This window comes from Bubalus kerabau, chromosome 13 (genome assembly GCF_029407905.1).
Source record: "Bubalus kerabau isolate K-KA32 ecotype Philippines breed swamp buffalo chromosome 13, PCC_UOA_SB_1v2, whole genome shotgun sequence".
NCBI classification, from domain to species: Eukaryota; Metazoa; Chordata; class Mammalia; order Artiodactyla; family Bovidae; genus Bubalus; species Bubalus kerabau.
Genome location: NC_073636.1, coordinates 11,187,924 through 11,209,059, shown reverse-complemented (window position 1 = coordinate 11,209,059; position 21,136 = coordinate 11,187,924). Strand labels below are relative to the sequence as shown.

The window sequence follows — 21,136 nt, the reverse complement described above, 5'->3', positions numbered from 1 at the left end:
GCAAAAAAAACTGGGGAAGTTAAGACCTACGGATGCATCAATGTCAACAGCTTGACTGTGATGCTCATTAAGGGCTGACTTGCGCCACCCCCCACACCCCAATTCAATGTTGAAGCCCAAACCTCCAATCCTGTACAGAGGGACTGCAGTTGGAGACGGGGTCTTGAAAGAGGTGATTAAGGTCGAGGTCATATGAATGCAGTATGATGGTGCCCTAATAAGAGATGACGACACAGACGCATCTGAAGGAGGATCACGGGAGGACACAGGCAGGACAGTTGTGTACAAACCAGAGAGAGGCCTCAGAAGAAACCAACCCCGCCCTGACCTGAACTTCTAACTCTGAGAACTGTGAGGAAATAAACTTCTGTTGTGTAAGCCCCTCAGTCTGCGGTGCTTTGCTATGGCAGCCCTAGCATACTAACGCAGATACTATACTAAAGTTTCATAAAACGTGACCACAGGGGAAACTGGACAAAGTGTATTCCTCTGTAATATATGTCTTACAACCACATGTGAGCCTGCAATTATCAGTAATAATTTCAATTTTTAAAAAAATTAAAAAAGAATGACACATCCAAGCTGTGTGAAGTGAACTGAAAGAAGCTCAGTCGTGTCCAACTCTTTGTGACCCCATGAACTATACAGTCCATGGAATTCTCTAGGCCAGCATACCGGAGTAGGTAGCCTTTCCCTTCTCCAGGGGATCTTCCCAACCCAGGGACCAAACCCAGGTCTCCCACACTACAGGTGGATTCTTTAGCAGCTGAGTCACAAGCGAAGCCCTCCAAGCTGTGTGCTTGGGTACAAAAGCCAATAAGAGAGACCAAGTGCAGAAAGCATTTATTCATGGACCAAAGGGAGACCAGTGTGGTGGTCAGTGCTAAACAGCGTGAGAAGGGCATTCACGTGCAGGCTACAGGGGACTGACCAAATGGTAAGTGCATCCACTGAGGATGATGGAGACCAGGCTTTTCACTGCTAGAGGCATAAGTTATAAATACAGAGAGAGAAAGCTAGAACCATCCCCGTGATATTGGAATTTCAGAGTTTGAATTTATGATTTCTGGTAGAGAGGTGTACAAATAAATATACCTGAAACCACGTGCATGAGAGCATAATAAATATACCCTCCCTAGTTCCACGCGCTAACTGCATTTGGACATAGTGATGATCCCGGAGCCGTGAGCACCCCCAGTACCCAAATCTGGGTCTCCAAGTACCATTCTGAGCTAAAAGTCACCAAGGATTCCTTGGAGAAGTGGGTGCTTCCAGGGTTGGGGCAAGGGAAGTACCAGATGAACCTGGAATATCATGGGACACTAGAAAGTAAGGAAGTGCTCAAATAATGACCAGGACCTGTCTGGAGGGCCCAGAACTCACCCGGAGGGTGCTCTTATTAGCCAAATCTGGGACAATTGAGCATGAAAATAAATACTGATGGTAACATATTATAACCTATTAAATAAACAGGGAGAACAACTGGGTGAGAGTTTGATGAAGAACAGGACATTCACATCATATCAAAGGATTTTCCTATAAAATGTTCCGTAATTACCAAGGGGAAAGTAACTTTGTGAAGAAGCCTGGCCAACAGCACCTGACCAAGAATCTAAGGACGTCACTAAAGCTTGTGTCCCCGGACAGGATAGAATGAGAAGGGGATATTCCCACATAATCTGAATCCAATTATAAGGAAGTTTTAGACACACCAAAACAACTGCTTATAACCTTCAAAAGCACCAGGTCCTAAGAACAAGGAAAGGCAGACTGAAGCCACACGAGGTCCCGGCTGTGGCTGACGGGGCCACAACCCGTCATATCCACACTGATTCCCCAGCTTGGAGTGGGAGGGGGCTGATGGGCCAGCAACTCTTGTAACTTCCATAAAAATGTTCTGTGTTTCCTTTCTGTAAGTTTGAGATTATTTCAAAACAATGGAAGAGGGAGGGGGGCATCTGTTTCACACCAGGGGTCAATACTTAACCTGCGTGCAGAGCTCTTCCATCTCAGAGCAGGCCTTTTCCTTGTCTCTCTTTAAAACCTCAATTTCCTTCCTGTTGGAGAAGCAAAGTTAACAGTGTCACTGATGAGTCATTGCTCACCGTGGTCACCGTGGTGGCTGGTTTGTACACCTGTTCTCGATACCCTACAGCCACTGGTCTGTCACTGTCCTGCACGGTCACTGCTGCTGGTCCAGTTGGATCCCAGCCTGGGAGCCAGAGGAACCCTGCCAGCACTGTAAGAACAAACCCTCCACGACATTCCTCAGTTGCACAGCACATGTTACTCTCTCTCCAGCACGTGGGAGTTCCCTTCACACCCAGAAGCATAACGATCAACACAGCCTTACATTTACTGACGTCTGCTGTCAAAAGGGCCCCAGCACCAAACTTAGGGAAAATGGCTCCTGGTGGGAAGAAACCTTTCGGATCTCAGAATTGCTGTAACGTAACAGTGATCGCTGGGTGACCATCCACTCTGGATTCCACACTTTAATCGTCAGGCACTTTTATCAAATCAACACCACATTCTCAGCAGTTTACAGCTGAGCTCATTTGAATTTTATTAAAAAAAAAAAAGGCAAACCCTCCTTAGATGAGGCTCTGATAGTGAAAGCTGGAATCTCCTGACAAGCATCCCTCTACAATACACACAGCTCCTGCCTCAGTGCTCAGGCCCCTGCCCTACACCCCTGACCCTGACACACTGAAATCAACAGACCAGGAAGGAACCGTGGACAGAAGCACGGCTGAGATCATCATCAGGACAAGAAGCAGCAGATTCTCCTGGCCCAGGAAGGATGTAAGAGGCCCTCCTGCCCCTCCAGGGATGCAGGATGCCTCCTCTGACCCTTGAGCATGCTATGGAGTATTCTGCAGGACGCATGAGCCCTCCCGTGCCCATCAAGGCTGGTTGGAGGGCAGCACAGTTCTCTGCTGACCATTCCTGGAGTGTGGGTTTTCTGTGAACACGTCCCACTTTCTACAGTAATGCCCTCTGAGCTTCTTCTACGATGAGCAAACCGTGTCCGGGATGGGTGGCTGGGGTGGGACCCATGAGCTGGCCCTTACCTCTGTGCAGCCTCCATCCCTTCTGAAGCTTCAAGCTCTTGTTGGATCCTCCCCAGCTCATTTTTCAAGAGCATGTTTTCTTCAGAAAGCTTTTCCAACTCGATTCTGGATAACAAATTTTAAAAAGAAAGAAGAGTGGGAATTCCAGGAGCTGGTCACCCGACACAGTCTGGTCTTGCAATGACCCCCAGCCCCACTTTCCTTCCCTGGATGGGGACACAGGGCACCAGTCCCTCCCTGTATCCCGTGTTAACCTGCTCTGGCTTGCATCTCCCAAGAGATAAGCTATAGAAAAACAAAGCTTTCTTAGCTCCTAAAAGAGCCAGTGACTAGCGTGTTCGGCACCTTGGTTCTGTGTTTACAGCTGGCCCGTTCCTGCACCTCCTTACCTTCACTGAAATGTCAGCGTGCTCGCAGCTGGCACCAGTGCAAGATGCTGGGTGAGAGTCCTCACAGAGTTGTTGCAAGGAAATCCCCCCCAGGGACCCCGAGCACAAAGCTGAGGAACACAAGGACTCAGGAAGCTGAATCCTATGGGGAGTGCCCCCTGTCCTACACCCTGAGGTCAGCACTGGAGGACACTGGAAAGATGCCCGTGTCAGCGGACGGAGGGTGATCCGATGCAACGTGGAATCTTCAGGAGGGGAAAGCAAGTACTGACAGAGGCTGCCCAGGCCAAGTCTGCCTGGAGCCCTTGGCTTCCGATGCTCTTAGTCTCCCTGGAAGGTAACTCCACTGATGTGCAACTGACCAATAAAGATCATGGGGAGGCAGCTTGAAACCCACACCTGCCGCCCAGAAAATCTATCCTTCATATGTGCTGGTGTCACTGACACTTATTCCCCTAAACATCAGGTCTCTACCTGCCATTAACTTCTGGTTTTTTCAATCTAAAAGCACTCAAGCACATGACCTCATATGTTTAATATATTATTGTTATAATATCAAGCATAAGTATCTCCTTCATAAGCATAAGTACGATTTCATTTTTCTCATGAGGAACTAAACAGAAAAATTAAGACACAGAAGTCAATGGAAGTTTACAAGAAATGAAGGGTTTCAATGAGGAGAGTGATCTCCAATGAGATCTGTATTTTGAACTGTTATTCAGGCTCCTGGATGGAAAACAAAACTGATTCGAGACAGGTGTGTGTGTGTGGGTGGCAGCGGGGGGGTGGGGGTTCTGTTTCCAGTTTCCTGGACTTCGAATAAGATGGTGGTTGCCTTATCCCAGTCCTCCACATTCACCAGATAACCAGAGCCTGTGCAAAGCTGATCATTTAAGGTGCGGCGTCCTCACAGAAGGTTATAGAAACCTCCACGGGCCTTAAACAAAAACCCGAATGCTGAAATCAGAGCTGTGAGCATTAAGCAACACAAAGATGGGGTTGCCCTGAGCGTCACCCTGAGGCCAACACCTACATCGGTGTGGAGAAACCACACCAGGGGTGCGTGTGCTGGGCTGGTTCCCTGGAATAGGTTAAGCGGTCTCAGATTAAGAGGCTCCCAAGCCTTCTTGGAAAAAGCAAAACACATCCTTTCTGCAGAGAGAACCCTCTACTACAGCTCTCAAGAGTCCCAGAGATAAACATCGTGTGAACATGAGCTCACAATCAAAGGTCACCACAATGTATGTGGGAAAGGACCACTGATGAGAGAAGAAGCCAAAACAACAGAATTAGATCCCAGATATTGGAATTATCAGACACAAACTTGGGATAAATATTACTAAATGTTTACTTAAATAAAGGCTGGAAATAAAAAGTGGACAAGCAAGCAAGAAGCTATCAGAAATGATCAGGCAGGATCAAATAGAATGTTAGAAAATGAAAAAAAAAATCAATGTCAAAAGAAAAGCTCACTGGTAGATTAGATATAGCTGAAGAACGAATCACTGACCTGGAACACAGAGATACAAAAAAGTACCCAGAACATGCCATGTACAGAAAAGAAGCTGCAAGAAATGAAAGAGAGGTTAAGAAAAGGAGGAAAAGTGAAAAGATCTAATATCATACATCCAACTGAAAAGGCCACTGAGGGGAGAGGCAATATTTTACAAAGAATATCTGAAAGATTTTCATAGGATACAAATCTATATACTCAGCAGGCATAATATTTCTAAGTATGGTAAATAAAAAGAAAACGGCACCCCCGCCCCATGACTCAACATTCTTAGGAACACCAGCACCGAGAACAAAAAATGGTGTTCCCCAGAGCCCCCCCAGGGGTTACCACTATCCCGACTTGGAATAGTGACCCTGGGGACGTGTTCTGGGTGCTGGTGACACAGACGTGTCCAATTCATCAATTCTTCCAACTGTATACACGTGTATTTTTGTGTGTGTGCATATAACACTTCAATAAAAAGTTAAAATGAAAGGAATACACACCTAAACACACCAAAGAAAAACCACAAAAGATGGAGAAGCTAACAGCAACCAGACGACACAACTCAGATCACCTCCTGTGGAGACAGAATAACAGCCTCTAAAAGACGTCTGCATCCAGAAACTGCAAATGTGCTATTTCAGAGCAAAGGGGAATCAATGCAACAAACAGAATTAAAGCTGCTAATTCACTGCCCTTAGATGGAAAGAGTGTCCTAGACTGTCCGCTAGGGCCCTCCACTGTGGAAGAGCAGGCAGAAGACTGGGAGTCAGGATGGAGCACGAGGAGGACCAACCAGTCACTGCTGGCATCAGAGGAGGAAGGTGTGGATCAAGAATGGGAGGCCTGCAGGTTTCCTCCCGAGCTTCCAGAAAGGAAGGCGCCTGCCAACACCGAGACTCCTGCCCAGTCATAGGCACTTCTGACTTCCAGGCTCAAGCACCGTGAAGTCCTAAGTGATGATGCTTTAAGCCTCTGACTTCCTGGTAACCCATCACCGCAGCAATGGAAAATGGATGCTCACACAGAGCAGCCTGCCCAGGTCAGAGGGCAGAGGGCAGCCTTCAACTGCGCATCAAGGTTTGTGCTCCTAGGAAGACCAGCCTTCAGACATGGGAGAGAAGCTGAGACATTATCAGATACACAAAAACTGAGGAAATGTACTCCAAAGACAGTTTCACGAAAGGCCACACATCAGAGTGAAGAAGATGGCCCCATAAGGAAGGCATCAAACCCGGCATCCAAGCTGAGGACCATTCAGTAAAACGCCCGGTCTGGAGTTCTGAAAAACAGCCATATTCAAATGCCTTGAGACAATCTACCAAGACAGACCCAGGAGGAAACCTAAGACCTAAACAGACCTGTAACAAGGGTCACAGATGCCTGAGAATGGAGCCTTCTCCACCCACCCGCTGGCATCGAAAGCTGCAAACACCTGTCTCACTCCGGGCTGCACCCCCAGCTGTGACAGCAGGTGGCAGGTGCCCAGGAAACCCTGTCCAATGATCCAGACACCACTGGGACTGGAACTGTGACGTTAGCTGTGGGGCCAACAAGCCAAGGCATGCCGCGAGCCAGGAGAAGCGGGGAGAGGCCCAGCACAGCCCCTGGCCCGGGGCCCAGCACTGGCTCCTGTGCCTGTCCAGAGGACGTGCCCGAGACAGACGGCAGAGAGCGCGTGTGGCCGCTGGGCTGCTCCCGCATGGAAGGCCCCCGAGTGTGCCAGGGGCCTGATGTGGACTCGCAGGCGCACTGGGCCCGAGACCAGCCTTCGATCGCAGCCGCAATTGCAACAGTAGGTCCACACGTTCACCTGAGGCTCTGCCACTTGTGAGGCCCAGCGCCACCTCTGCTTCATGGAGCAGGGAATTCAGAAGTCAGCCCACCACGACCAAGGCTCCACATCATGGGGGACCCCCGCGTCTGAGGAAGAGGCCTGCAGCAAGGTCTAGCGGGTGATCAACAGTCCAGGCGCCTCGGGGGGAAGGGAGGGGGGTCTGGGAACAGAGCCTGGGGCTACTGGCTATGCCAGTATTTTCTGTCTCAAGCTGGGAGGTGCACTGACATTTATTCCTTGGCTCATCATAAATCCCACGTGATCTGTTTTCCGGTGAAGCAACATGCCACGGTCACCCTGCGGGCAGGAGCTGGCGGCTCAGCTGGACACACCTGCGTGTGCGGTGAGCCAGTGTCCTCTGCCCAGACAAGGGCCACAACAGCTCATGGAGCCTCTGCCTCCGCAGGACGCGGCGAGCTTGCGGGAGTGCCGTGTGGGCGCTCACGGGGCCAAAGGACACTGGGTAGAGAGCCGCAACCACAACACACAGCTGGGCCTGCCTGCAGTCACCCGGGTCATCTCCTGGGTGGTGCTGGGAGGCTCCTGGCAAAGCCCTTCTAGAGGACTGGGCTCCTGAGATGGAGTGGGTGCCGGCCTGGGCCCCAGGGGGGCCGGGGAGGAGGGCCAGGCTGCACACCTGACGCTCCATCACCGGCTCACAGACCGCCTCCCCACCGTTAGCCTCCCCTCAGGCCTCCAGCCCCAGCTCCCTGGTGGGGCCCGGAGGATGGGCATGTGGGCCCTTCTTCTCTAGCACAGAAGATCATGTTCCAATTTTCCAAATAAACCTGTTCCCTCCTTTGCTCACAAATCTCAGTTTCTTTCAAGAACTCCACTAACCCAAACTAAAGGCCTTTCCCATTATTTGGGGGCATTTAGGCCTTTCGTCCACCTCCCCAGGAGACACGAGATGACAGATGAGGGAGACTGTGTTTTTAAAGTCAGACTCCTTGGGACTTCCCTGGCAGTCCAGTGGTGAAGACTCCGTGTGTCCACCACAGGGGCACAGGTTCGATCCCTGGTGAGGGAACTAAGCTCTCTCATGCCATGCGCACGGTGCGGCTGAAAGAAAAGTCAGACCCTGTGTAAAGTAACCTGCTCTTTCAGGGCTCACCACTCAGGTAACAAGTACTTGTGACTCTGAGCAATCTTCCCAAATTCAGTTTCAACTCCGGGTTCTGGGCAACAAACCCTGGACCTGAGATTCCGCAAGGCCGGGGTGGCGGACCTGAGCTGCTGGAGCGCCTCCTGCAGCCGCGCTCTGTCCTGGCTCAGCTGCCACATGTGGCCCTGCTCCAGCTCGGCCCTCCTCTGCAGCGGCTCCCACAGGCCTCGGACCACCTCCTGCGACTCCGCGTGCAGCGTCGCCAGTTTGGCCTTCTGACCTTGCAGCATGCCAACCTTGAGCTGGAAGGCCCGCTCCAGCTCCCTCCTCTCCTCTGCAAAGGCCCTTTTCGTCACCTCCATTTCCCTCTCGTGGTCATTAACCTGAGGAGAGAGGCATGAGTGATGTCAACTGGGGGCCCCTAAACACAACACAATTCACTTGACAAATCAAGGCTGCCGGGCACAGCACCCAAACAGCAGGTGGCCCTGCTTCAACAGGGTGCCGCGGCCTGTGAAAGGCTCCCCACCGCTTGTGTGGCTGCCTGCTTCCATCACTTCCTGTAACCTCCACTGCAGCCTTGGGGGGAGGCCCGCAGGTGCAGAAGGGAGGCTGGCAGGCCGGCGGGCAGCTGCAGGAGGGCAGAGGGGAACAACACCTCCACGAGGCCTGGAAGGCAAGGCCACAGCAGGCACCCAGGGGCAGGGCCACCCCGTGGCCATGGTGACACCTGACAAGCTGTGGGCACCATCCCGCCACAAAACCCACCACAATCGAGTACAGAGCTAGAGATACATTCACCCAAGAAGACAGGCTTGGCCAGGGTGGCCTAGGAGCCCCTGCGTGCCAAGTCGCTTCAGTCGAGTCTGACTCTGTGTGACCCTGTGGACTGTGGCCCACCAGGCTCCTTCGTCCATGGGATTCTCCAGGAAGAAGACGGGAGTGGTTGCCACACTCTCCTCCAGGGGATCTTTCCAACCCGGGGATCGAACCTGCATCTCTTATGTCTCCTGTATTGGAGACATATCTCCTCTTTTCCACTAGCGCCACCTGGGGAGCCCCTGGTGCAGGGCAATCACAGGAACTAAGCTTCTGCTCCCAGAATCTGCTTCAGCTGCAACAGAGCCGGAGGCTGTGACTTCCCAGCGCAGAGCAAACAGGGAGGTCTGGCCTCTGCACCAGCCTCCAGACACGGGGAGGGACCCTGCTCCCTCCCATTATTAGCTATTCCTCTGTCCTGCCTCCTTCTGAAGAGGGTGGAGGCACAAAGTCAGGGTCACGCACATTCCCTGCAAACCTCCGTCCCCCTGAGTGCGCTCACTATGGGCACACGTGTGTGCAGACGCGTCTCAGCAAGAAGTTCCCCTAACTCTGTGGCCTCCCTCAGTCCCCTGACCTTGGTCTCCAGCTGGATCTTGAGTTCTTGGTAACGCTCCTTCAGCTGCTCCAACATGATCTCTGTTTCTATACTTGCTGGGGCGGAATCACCCACTAACGTGACGGTGCCTGAAAATAAAGAGGACATGTCCACAGATGTTCTGCCCAGAACACCATGGGATCAAGCATCTTTTAATTTCACAGCTGCAGTCACCACCTGCAGTGATTTTGGACCCACAGCATGGCCAGCCTCCTGGGCCCAGGTGTCCCCCATGCCATGCGTGCTAGGGGAAACACTCAAGGCTTGATTCAGAATGTGAAGTGTGGCCACTGCTGGGGTTTTATCCATGCGGGTGGATGGGCTGGAAAGTGAAGGAAGCAGACACATCCTGACCTCTCGCCTGCTCTTTTCAGTTCCCGAATTCTTACCCATGAAAAAGAGGGACAGATACGGCAACATCCGGCCAAGAGAACTTGGGATAAGCACCTTAGGAAAGAGAGCATCCCATCGCCCTGACAACAGGAAGCTGCCGCCTGGGTCAGGAGTGGCCCCGGTTGGATGCACAGCCAGCCCGTCCTCCACCACCCATGTGGCCCCTGCACCACAGCGCTGCTGTCCTGACCGCCCCTCCTCCTCAGATGGGGGCGAGGGGAGGAAAAAAGGCTCCAGCCGGGAGAGCGCTTTGGCTGCGTCGGCACCAACACGAAGCTTGGGGCTCCGTCCGGTGCTATGACCTAGAGCCATCTGGCCACCGAACCCAAGGCGCAGGTCCTGGCTCTCAACAAGGGCCACGCACTCCTTGCAGCTCAGGCCCGTCCAGGGATAAAGACCATCGCCCCCTTCCCTGCGGCCACACGGGCCCCTGACACTCATCGAGGCATGCGATGACAGCAGCCACGCGCCAACCACCCCTGGCTGAGGGCAGCAGGGCTGTGGCCCGGGGCAGCAGAGTCCACGCTGCGGGTGCAGGTGAGGCCCCCTCAGAGGCCAGGGGCGCAGAAGACCCCCCGGCTGCCCTCGGAGGCCCCGAGGAGAGCTGGCATGGACTGCCCTGTCAGAGCCATCGCAGGCCGTCCCCCATCACCCCAGCCCGCTCTCTGCTCCCCTTCCCAGATGACCCTCCCCAGGGGCATCTCCTTCCGTTCCCCCTGCCTTAGGAGGCTCACAGGGGACATGCCTGCCCTGAGGTCACAGCAAGGTCATCACAACCTTCACCACTTACTCTGTCCAAGCAGTAGGACCTTCATCCTCCTCCATCTCCCTTGGGGCTCTGGGTTGCCTAAACCCCTCGCCTCAGATAGGCCCCTTCTCCCACACAAGTGGTCCGAAGGACTTGTGACCCCCTGCACAGCGGGCTGGCCCACCGCCCTATCCCCAGGGCAGGAGCACGCGACCCACCACCTCCCAGCAGACCCACCACCTCCAAGCAGTCAGCTCCTACCTGGCGGGCTGTGTCCCGGGGCCAGGCGGCCGTGCCGACTCGGGGCCGCCTGTGCCTGCAGGCCTGCCAGGGCAGCCTGTAGCTCGTCGTTGTGGTCCTGCAGGTCCTGTGGGCAGAGCCAGACACTTCCTCCAGCCACTGCGGCCACCAGGCCCAGGAGCGGGGCACAGGGCCGGCACCCGGGGAACAGTTCAGTCCCCAGCAGAGCGGGTCCCGACTTCCAGAACGGGGCACCGACACTATATCCGGGCACCGAACTGCTCTGGGAGCGACAAGGAGCGGGAGTCATTTCCCACCGTTTTATGCCTGGCACCACCTTCCATCACTGGATACCCAGAAGGGGCTCGGGGAAAAAAGTGCAGTGAAAGTGAGAAATGGAGAAAATACAGAGACCTTTAAACACCTGAAACCACAACAGGTTGGGGGAGCATGCTCGTAAGGGGTAAGGGAGATTCGGGGGACATGAGGCTTAAGAGGAAGGGCCTCTGGGACCTTCCTGGTGGTCCAGCGGTTAGGACTGAGTGCTTTCCCTGCAGGCAATGCGGGTTTGCTCCCTGGTTAGGGAACTAAGATCCTGCAAGCTGCACAGCACAGAGGAAAAATAAAAGAGGAAGGGTCTCGTTTGTAACAAGCATCATTTATCCACGCAAAGAATGAAATATAACTCAACAAGCCCACTTGGTCACCTGGCTTTTACAGGGCAGGGAGGGCAGCACTCACAGTCCGCTCTCCCAGGTAGTCCCACGGCCCGAGTGCCACGTTCGCCCATGACGGTGGGTCCACGTGCTCCTCCCCCCGCCTCGGGTGGGCCGTGGTCACCCCTCCTGGAGGACGCCACGTGCGATGCCGCTTCCAGCCGGCTCCTCCCCCGGGACCAAGGCTCTGGGGTCCATGCCACACACACCCTCAAGGCCCCACTGCCCGCTCTGATTCTCCTTTTCTGGGGGCTGCGCATGCGGCCTGCAGGACCTTAGTTCCCCAACCAGGGATCACACCCATGCCCCCTGCATCGGGAGTGGAGTCCTAACCACTGGGCCACCAGGGCAGTCCCTCCTCTCTGATTTTTTAATCTGAGTTTCCTCTGCAGGCAGCTCTTGTCAGTTCCTACTGAACTCCCTGGTGGCCAGTGCCTGGCCTGTGTCCACACCCACCCTGGGAGGAGGAGCCTCTAACTGGCGGCTCTAGGCCATGTGGGAGAAGGGACAGGCCCTGCTGATCTTAGAGGAAGCACATGTTTACTAGGCTCACTGTACCTCCTTCAGGAACTCCTGAGCAAATACGCAATCTCCCCAGAGTGAGCACCTCTGTCCCAGGGGAAAGGGCAAGGCCAGGAAGCGAGAGCTGCAGGGAGGCCCGTGGGGCGGCGGGTGTGTGCGCCCGGGCGCCCCCACCCCACAATGACACCACACAGGCCACAGAGCATCTCTGACGTGGTCAGTCTGGATCAAGGTGTGCAGCATAAACTCTGCAATGATCTTAAAGACCGGGTTCCCAAAGAGGGATGCAAAATAGCTCACTTAAAATGTGATTATATTGATTATATGCTGAAATGCTGACACTGTGAAAGTAATGGAGTAAATAAAATGTTACTAAAATTAACGTCACCCATTTCTTTTTAATTTTTCTTTTACCTTTTTTAACGTGACCACTGGAAAACTTGGAAGTACTCACATGACTGCTGTTTTTACTGAGCAGTGCTGATGTGGCAGGAAACATCGACAGAATCATTTCTGCCGAATGCCCTGCCCCTTCAGTGGTTCCTTCCCCCCTCACATGGCCACTATAAGAGCATACATGCTCCGCAAGTTTCCCAGAGCCAGAAAACAGGCCCTTAAGGTATGATGCCAGGCAGACTCCTCTGTTCCAAGCGCCTAAGGATGACATGCACTGTCCTGGGTCCCAGCCTGTCCATCCAGGGTGCGTCCAGCAGGGCTGGGGAGCCATGTGCCTGCTTTCGTGTGGGTTGCACATGAATTTGGGGTACCTGTGGATGCTGATGGCAGTCACAGGGTGCTGCCCCAAGAGCCGGGAAAGGCAGCAAGTCCACTGCACACAGCGAAGCCCTAGGTCTGAGGCTCTGGAACCTTCGAGGCTTCTCTTCACGTTAGCATTAGCAGGAGAGGTGAGCTCAGCAAGAAAGCAGGAGAGGGTGGGGTTTCAACAGCAGCTCAGAAAGCACTGGAGAGGAAGGCGGAGCCAGCCACACCAAGTTAGCACACACAGAGGGGCTGGCTGCCCAGACATTTGCAACTTCCTCTTGGAAGTTAATAAAAAAAAATTTTTTTTAACGTTCTCAATGCTAGTTTGAAACAGCCAAAAATATCCCTGCAAAAGAGGGAAGATCTCTGAATAAGTAGCACCAAAATGTAAAATTTATTTTGCCAAAATTTCAAAAAGTAAAATTTCAAGAATCAAAAGTGAAATGAGTAGCAACAGTTAGCTGACAGTCATGTGAAAAAAACAAAGGGGGTTACACCTGTATGAAAAAATTCAGGTGCACTAAAGCAACGTATTAAGTGCTGGTTAGTCACAGGTGCTCAAAGTGGGGGAGAAAACACGGCAGGAAGGAGAGTTCCTTCCAGAAAGTTAACCACAAAACCCACACAAGCACTTGGTCTCTGAGAAGGGCTACATAGGTGACCCATACGCAGGACTGCAGGGGCACTGGGATTCGGGGTGTGGCAGGCAGGAGGCGGGGGTCACGTCACACTGCAGACCAGCACGGGCTCACCTTTATCCTCTGGTGTGGCCAAAGCATCACGTGCAGAGAGACAGTTCTTACATTAATCAGGAGGGAAACCATTAAGAAGCAAGTGAATACTAGACCCTTAACGCCAAACACTCATGCTTTATCTGCCGGAGTCCTGGACAAGCTTGAGGGAGTAACAGAGTGATCTGTTTCCCAGCAGGGACTGTTCACCACCTGCACCCTGCTCTGCATGGTGGGGACGCCACATGTAGGCCCCTTAAGGGCCTGTTTTCTGGCTCTGAGTGGGCTCACATGTAGGTTTGGCCCAGGAAATGCATACACTCAACCACAGGAAACAAGATGAAGCCCTACACAGCGCCCGGACACACACGGGGGCCTTGGGACTGGGGTGAGCAGCCTGTGTGGGGCCAGGCACAGGTGCCGGGCAGGCAAAGTCCCAACTGCCTCCTTGCAGAACATGAGGCTTGGGAAATTCCCTGGCAGTCCAGCATTGAGGACTCCATGGCTTTTACTGCCAAGGGTGTGGGTTCCATCCCTGGTCAGGAAACTGCGATCCCACAAGCCATGTAACACAGCCAAAAATTTTTGAAAAAACAAAAACATGAAGCTCAGAAGACCTCAACTGAAGACGGAAGCCCATGTCAGAGGCTATGCCTGCCCGGCTCATGTAGGGATGCTCCTGTGGACCCGGGCTGGGCCACCCTCCACGTGGAGGCCAGGAGGTGGGAGGGGCCACCCAGTCCTGAGCAGACAGCACCTGACGTTCCCTCGGGCAGGGCAGGGGGACACTTACCCGGCACTTAAGCTCGTATTCCTTCAGGATCCCTGAGAATCGCTCTTCCTGGGCCAGGAGTTCTGTGCTCTGAGGCTCCAGCTGAAAGCCAGGTGCAAGCAGGAAAGTGAGGGCCAGGACCTCAGGCCAGGTAGAGGGTGGGCTGCCACCCCCTCGTACTGCCGCAGGACGCTCAGCATCTGCAGGCGCAGCCACCTGTCCCTCCTCTTCCTCCCTGCCCTCGTTTCAAAGGTCTCAGGGCAGAAGGATATTCGGAACTTCAGGAAGGTGGTCAAGCTCCCACCTGGACCCTGGGCTGCCTTCTTGCCTCGGCCACCTGGGAGGCTCCTTGCACGGACCCTGCACCTCCCTCCCTTTCCCTCCTCCCCTCAAGGTGACAGAAAGGGCCAGGTTTCTAAGCTCTCCTCACCCCAGCACTGGGGTCTGTGCAGAAGTTGCTGACTGGTCCAGGCCTCGTCACCAGAAGGTCAAAATGCAGGGCATCACTGGGGTGTCACCTGCACCCCTGCACTGCCTGAAGGGGAGGAAAATACAGGCAAAGTAGCCTTAATAATTTCCTCTCCATTACAGAATTTTAGGTTTCCCACATGGCATAGTGCTAAAGAACCCGCCTGCCAATGTAGGAGACGCAGGAGATGCAGGTTCAATCCCCGGAACGGAAAGATCCCCTGGAGCAGGAAATGGCACCCACTCCAGTATTCTTGCCTGGAAAATTCCATGGACGGAGAAGCCTGGTGGGCTACAGTCCATGGGGATCACAAAGATTCAGACACGACTGAGTGACTGAGTAGCACGTGGAAGTTTAGCAGAAAAACCCAATTCCGTCTCCTGTGTATTCTCCATCAAGACCCTGACGCCCTTTACCAACACCCACAGGCGCTTCTCTGGGGACTCAGACTCAGCAAAAGGACTTGCCTTGTCCCTCAACACAAACTCCAGGTCATTCTGCAGCTTCAGGACTAGCTTCTCTGAGTCGGAGAGCTTCTCCACGACTTCAATCATCTCCTTCTGCAATCGACTATTTTCCTACGAGACACAGGTCAGTGGTTGGCCAGGATGGAGGAGGGAGCAAGAGGTAGGGCTCCAGAGCAGGAGCCCTGGGGGAGGCTCTCCCAGCCGCCTGAGCTCTCGAGAAGGTCATAAGCAGCACGAGTGGAAGGCAGTGACAACCCTTCCCGAGCCGTCTTTGAAAGGATGGATTTGAAGCTGCCCGGCAATAGCCCAGGAGTCCACTGGAAGGAAGGCGGTGTCTGGAGACACAGGATACAACCAGAAGGCAGGCCTGGCTTCTCCTCGGGGGGAGGGAGGCAGGGCAGGTGTGGAGGAACCCACAGTCAGGGAAGAAGAAGGTGGGGCCGGAGCCACCTCACTGGAAGCAAAGGCAGGCAGGGAGCAGGTCAGGGACGCTCTCCACAGCCAGGAAGAGTGCCCCCGATCCAGGTCACACAGCCAGGGCTGGGGGCGGGTGACGCTTTTGTGTTTGGTCTAGTGCTCTGGTCCCAGGGAGGCAGCCGAGGTGGCAGCCACTGACCCAGAGCCAAGAGAGAGAGCCCCAGGGCCCCCATCCTGAGGCCCAGACGGCTGCAGAGGAGGCCTGGGTCTCTCCTGGAGAAGCCAGGACGCTTCCGCTTCAGCTGAGAAATGGGCTCTCTCGGTGGCTGCAGAAAACGTTCTTTAGGGTCAAGCCCCCAGGGCCACGGGGAGGGTTCAGACCTGGCCCAGGAAGGTATGGGTGTGGAGGAGGGACCCCCGGGCAATGTGGCCTCCCTCTTTTCGGGTGGGGGGCCCTGAGGAGGTACCCCGCAGCACCATGAACCCCCCTACCTTCAGGGCCAGGGTCAGCTTCTTGCGGAGGCCGGTCTCCTCCTCCTGCAGGCGCCGCAGGTCCTCCTCCAGCCCGGCCCTCTGCCGCCAGGCCTGCTCCCAGAACAGCTCGCGTTCCACCTCCACCTCGGACTGCAGGAGGCTCAGCCTCCCCCGGTAGCCCTGCTCCAGGCGTCTGCAAGGCACACGGTGCATCGGGCTCCTGGGCGGCGCCATCTGGGCCTCTCCCTCCCCCGGGTCTCCCATCAGCGCACTTGGCCTCAGCACTGGGGACTCGTTTGTTCCCGCCTGATAGACGGGGGAGCTACAGTGTTGTGGAGCGGTGGAGGCCTCATGAACTGCCCTCCTCGAGTCTGGCAGAGGTCACCCCACACAGACAAGGGAGCCAGCGGGTCCCTTGGCCCATGGAGTGAGCTGGCAGGTGACCTCTGGGTGGGTCTCTGGCACGCCTTGGCCATTCAACCTTCTCCACGTCATCAAAAAATACATTGGTAAATAAAGGCAGCATCAGGGCCCTTGGTGACTGAAGGCGCAGAGAAGTCAGCCTCCACCACAAGCCTTGGAAAACCAGAACACAGCGAATCCCAAGCAGACAGAGGATGGGGCGGGGCCCTTCCCCTCGGACTCTGCAGTGATCTTTTGCAACAACCATTTCTATCAGCAGGGAAAACAGTGCCAAACCTTAGCCTTATCACTAAAGCTAGTGGAGCTGAGCTATTTAAAATCCTAAAAGATGATGCTCTTAAAGTGCTGCACTTAGTATGCCAGCAAATCTGGAAAACTCAGCAATGGCCACAGGACTGCAAAAGGTCAGTTTTCATTTCAATCCCAAAGGAGGGAAATGCCAAAGAATGTTCAAACTACCGCACAGTTACACTTATTCCATGTTAGCAAGGTAATGCTCAAAATCCTTCAAGCTAGGCTTCAACAGTACATAAACCAAGAATTTCCAGATGTACAAACTGGATTTAGAAAAGGCAGAGGACCTAGAGATCAAATTGCCAACATCCACTGGATCATAGAAAAAGCAAGAGAATTTCAGAAAAACATCTACTTCTGCTTCATTGTCTACATTAAAGTCTTTGACTCTGTGGATCACAATAACCTGTGGAAAATTCTTCAAGAGATGGGAATATCAGACCACCTTACCTGCCTCCTGAGAAACCTGTATGTGGGTCAAGCAGCAACATAACTGGACATGAAACAACGGACTACTTCAAATTTGGGAAAGGAGTACATCAAGGCTGTATATTGTCACCTTGCGTATTTAACTTAAATAGAGAGTACATCATGCAAAATGCCAGGAGAAATATCAACAATCTCAGATATACAAATGATACCACTCTAATGGCAGGAAGCAAAGAGGAACTAAAGAGCCTCTTGATGAGGGTGAAAGAGGAGAGCGAAAAAGTTGGCTTGAAACTCAACAGTCAAAAATCTAAGATCACAGCATCCAGTCTCATCACTTCATGGCAAATAGAAAGAGAAAAAGTGGAAGCACTGACAGATTTTATTTTCCTGTGTTTCAATCCCAAAGAATGTTCAAACTACCACACAACTGCATTCATTTCACATGCTAGCAAAGTAATGCTCAAAATCATTCAAGCTAGGCTTCAACAGTATGTGAACCGAGAACTTCCAGATGTATAAGCTGGATTTAGAAAAGGCAGAAGAACCAGAGATCAAATTGCCAACATCCACTGGGTCACAGAAAAAGCTAGAAAATTCCATAAAAAACATGTACTTCTGCTTCATTGACTACACTAAAGCCTCTGACTGTGTAAACCACAACAAACTGTGCAAAATTCCTAAAGAGATGGGAATATCAGACCACCTTACCTGCCTCCTGTGAAACCTGAATGCAGGTCAAGAAGCAAAAGTGAGAACTAGACAGAGTACAACAGACTGGTTTACAATTGGGAAAGGAGTACGTCAACGCAGTATATTGTCACCCTGCTCGTTTAACTTATATGGAGAGTACATCATGTGAAATGCCAGGCTGGATGAAGCACAAGCTGGAATCAAGATTGCCGGGAAAAATATCAATAATATCAGATATGCGGATGATAAGCACCCTTAAGGCAGAAAGTGAAGAAGAACTAAAGAGCCTCTTGATGACAGTGAAAGAGGACAGTGAAAAAGCTGGCTTAAAACTCAATATTCAGAAAACTAAAATCATGGCATCCTGTCCCATCACTTCATGGCAAACAGATAGGGCAACAATGGAAACAGTGACAGACTTTATTTTTGGGGGCTCCAAATCACTGCAGATGGTGACTGCAGCCATGAAATTAAATGATGCTTGATCCTTGTAAGAAAACCTATGACCAACCTAGACAGCATATTAAAAAGCAGAGATATCACTCTGCCAACAAAGGTCCATCTAGTTAAAGCTATGGTTTTTCCAGTAGTAATGCACGGATGTGAGATTTGTACCATAAAGAACGCTGAGCACCAAAGAATTGATGCTTTTGACCTGTGGTGTTGGAGACGACTCTTGAGAGTTCCTTGGACTGCAAGGAGATCAAACCATCATAAAGGAAATCAGTCCTGAATATTCACTGGAAGGACTGATGCTGAAGCTGAAACTCCAGTACTTTGGCCACCTGATGCAAAGAACTGACTCATTGGAAAAGACCCCAATGCTGGGAAAGATTGAAGGCAGGAGGAGAAGGGGACAACAGAGGATGAGATGGCTGGATGGCATCACTGACTCGATGGACATGAGTTTGAGCAGACTCCGGGAGATGGCGGAGGACAGGGAAGCCTTGTGCCCTGCAGTCCATGGGGTCGCAAAGAGTCGGACACGACTGAGTGACTGAACAACATTACTAAAACAGTTTCTTAACAAGACTCTCAAACCCAGTATATCTAGAGTGAAGATGAGTGGAAACTCTTATTTCGGCAGAGCCTGCCCGGGTCCGCAATCAATTGACTGTGGTCGAAACCAGAAATGATCGGCTCGGCCTCCCTCAGATCAGCGCAGAGCTTTGGGGCACAAGGGCAGCTGTCACTCAGGGCAACAGTTTGATGAGCACGATTAACCTAAGAGCCTGCAGATCTTGGGGTGAGTTTTACACACTTGATCATATCACTCCCCTCTTTAAAGGGGAAAGGTGTAGTAACATATGGCAGAGCCTCCTGACGGGTGCTCAGGGCGGATATGCAACATTACAGCAACGACAGCTCTCTGAAAGCGACCACACGCGCAGGAAGAAGCGAGGGGCGCGTGAGAAAGGTCAGGAGCGACAACCTCTGTGGACGTGAAGTGTTTGCTTTTATTTTTCCTCGTGTGTGTATTTTCCAAGTTGTCTACAATGAACATGTATCCCTTAATACTTTTCTGTTAGAGTAACCTAACGCACAGGAGGCCTGGTTGGCTGCCGTCTATGGGGTCGCACAGAGTCAGACACGACTGAAGCGACGCAGCAGCAGCGGCAACCTAACACAACTGCAAACGCTATTTCTAAAAATGCGCCAATGACACCGTGTTACTCATGGAGCAAAATCCAAACACCCACATGGCCCTCGAGGCCTTGTGTCCCCCAACCAGATTCTTGGATGGAGATAACGAGTCTCCGGTTCTCTGACTCAGAGAGAACTTCACCGAGTCCCTTCGGGGTGGTCGGGAGAATCAGGTCAACCAGGCTGAGACCAACGCAAATCCATTCTCAGCTCCCCGACTGATGGCCTGAAATCAGTCACCGTCGGCTTGTGGGCGCTTGGGGAGGGCAGCGCTGGCCGCAGAGGAAGGGCATGTGCAGTCAGGCTGCCCCCCAGCGGGGAGCCCCATGAGCCCCATGTGCGTCCAGAGGGGACCCGGCACCTCCCCTGTCTGGGACGGAACCGAACGCGGCCATGGCAAAGAACCACAGGGAGGCAGGTGACACATCGAGAGAGGGAAAGACTTTCATAAAGGTCAGAAACGCTTTCCTCTGGTCTGTCCGCCACCAGCCGGGCTGACTCTGCGGAGTCCGCTCAGCCCACTTCATGGGTGATGCCTGGTCTGCGGACTCCCTGCTGCGGGCTCAGGTGAGACAGCAGGGCCTCGGCTGGCAGCAGCCTGGGTCCACCATCCGCCCTGGCCCAGGACCCCGGCAGGACCTACCTGACCTTCTCCTCCGTGAGCTGCTCCAGGGCGGAGTACAGGTCGTCCGTCTCCTTCACAAACTCCAGGTTCCTCTGCTCAGCTTTCTCCAGGTCTTGCCTTGCCTTATCTCGCTCCCTGACCATCTGCTCCACCTGCTCCCTGCAGAAAGGAGGGAGGGATCACTGGGGACACTGCTCTGGGCCCAGAGAGCCAGTCTGGAGGAACAAACTCGGCTGGCCTAAGAGTGCTGAGCAGTGGCCAGCGCTGGGCTGACCCACCTCCTGTGCACGCGTGCCAAGTCGCTGCAGTCATGTCTGACTCTGTAATCCTATGGACGGTAGCCCTCCAGGCTCCTCTGCCCATGGGATTCTCCAGGCGAGAATACTAGAGTGGGCTGTCATGCCCTCCTCCAGGGGATCTTCCTGGCACAGGGATGGAACTCGCATCTCTCAGGCCTCTTGCGTTGGCAAGCGGGCTGCACTAGCATTGGCAAGTGGGTTCTTTACAACTAACGCCACCCGGGAAGCCTGACCCTCCTCCTACCAGGCTGGTTTCTGCAGCTGTTGAGTCTGTTTTACAGAAGTACATACAGCAAGAGGCCAACTGGCTTGCAATGGGGTTTCTAGCAGGTTTCTGAACCAAGAGGTTCAAGCCTGGGGCGTGCAGTGTTCACCCCTCCAGACCTTAGAAGAGGTGGGAAATTATCCACACTCCCTCTTGCCTGCAGCTGGGCCTCAGGCCCCAGCGATCCCTAGCACCTAACCTGGGACTGGACGCATGAAGGGGAGAAGGGGGCCACCCCTTATCCTGCCTGGTCACAGCCTTGCCAACTGTAGCCTAGCACCTAAGAGCCAGGGAGTTGCCCAGAGCAGAGGAGACTCCTGTCTCTGTCCGGTCACCCCAGGCCCTGCCTGAGGCTCAGTGCACTGGCTATCCTGGTGCCTGTTTTTCCCACTGGAGAAGCACCAAGCTTGTCTCCCTTCCTCATCCTCCCAAA

General features: G+C 53.3%; 1 protein-coding gene across 8 annotated transcripts in view; it reads right to left on the bottom strand.

Annotated features, from left to right (window-relative positions):
* LOC129625324 (ninein-like protein) overlaps positions 1-21,136 on the bottom strand; it is a 94,771-nt gene that overhangs the window by 11,813 nt on the left and 61,822 nt on the right. For all 8 annotated transcript variants that reach the window (XR_008701346.1, XR_008701347.1, XR_008701348.1 and 5 more), the window contains 9 exons: positions 20,158-20,298; positions 16,050-16,224; positions 15,141-15,251; positions 14,226-14,306; positions 10,723-10,828; positions 9,300-9,409; positions 8,027-8,286; positions 3,075-3,179; positions 1,988-2,057 (listed from right to left, as the gene is read on the bottom strand). Coding sequence is in view for 4 of the 8 variants with exons in the window: in XM_055543472.1 (XP_055399447.1) it covers positions 1,988-2,057; positions 3,075-3,179; positions 8,027-8,286; positions 9,300-9,409; positions 10,723-10,828; positions 14,226-14,306; positions 15,141-15,251; positions 16,050-16,224; positions 20,158-20,298 (1,159 nt within the window). In the remaining 4 variants the exon portion in view is untranslated. The remainder of the gene's footprint in view (positions 1-1,987; positions 2,058-3,074; positions 3,180-8,026; positions 8,287-9,299; positions 9,410-10,722; positions 10,829-14,225; positions 14,307-15,140; positions 15,252-16,049; positions 16,225-20,157; positions 20,299-21,136) is intronic.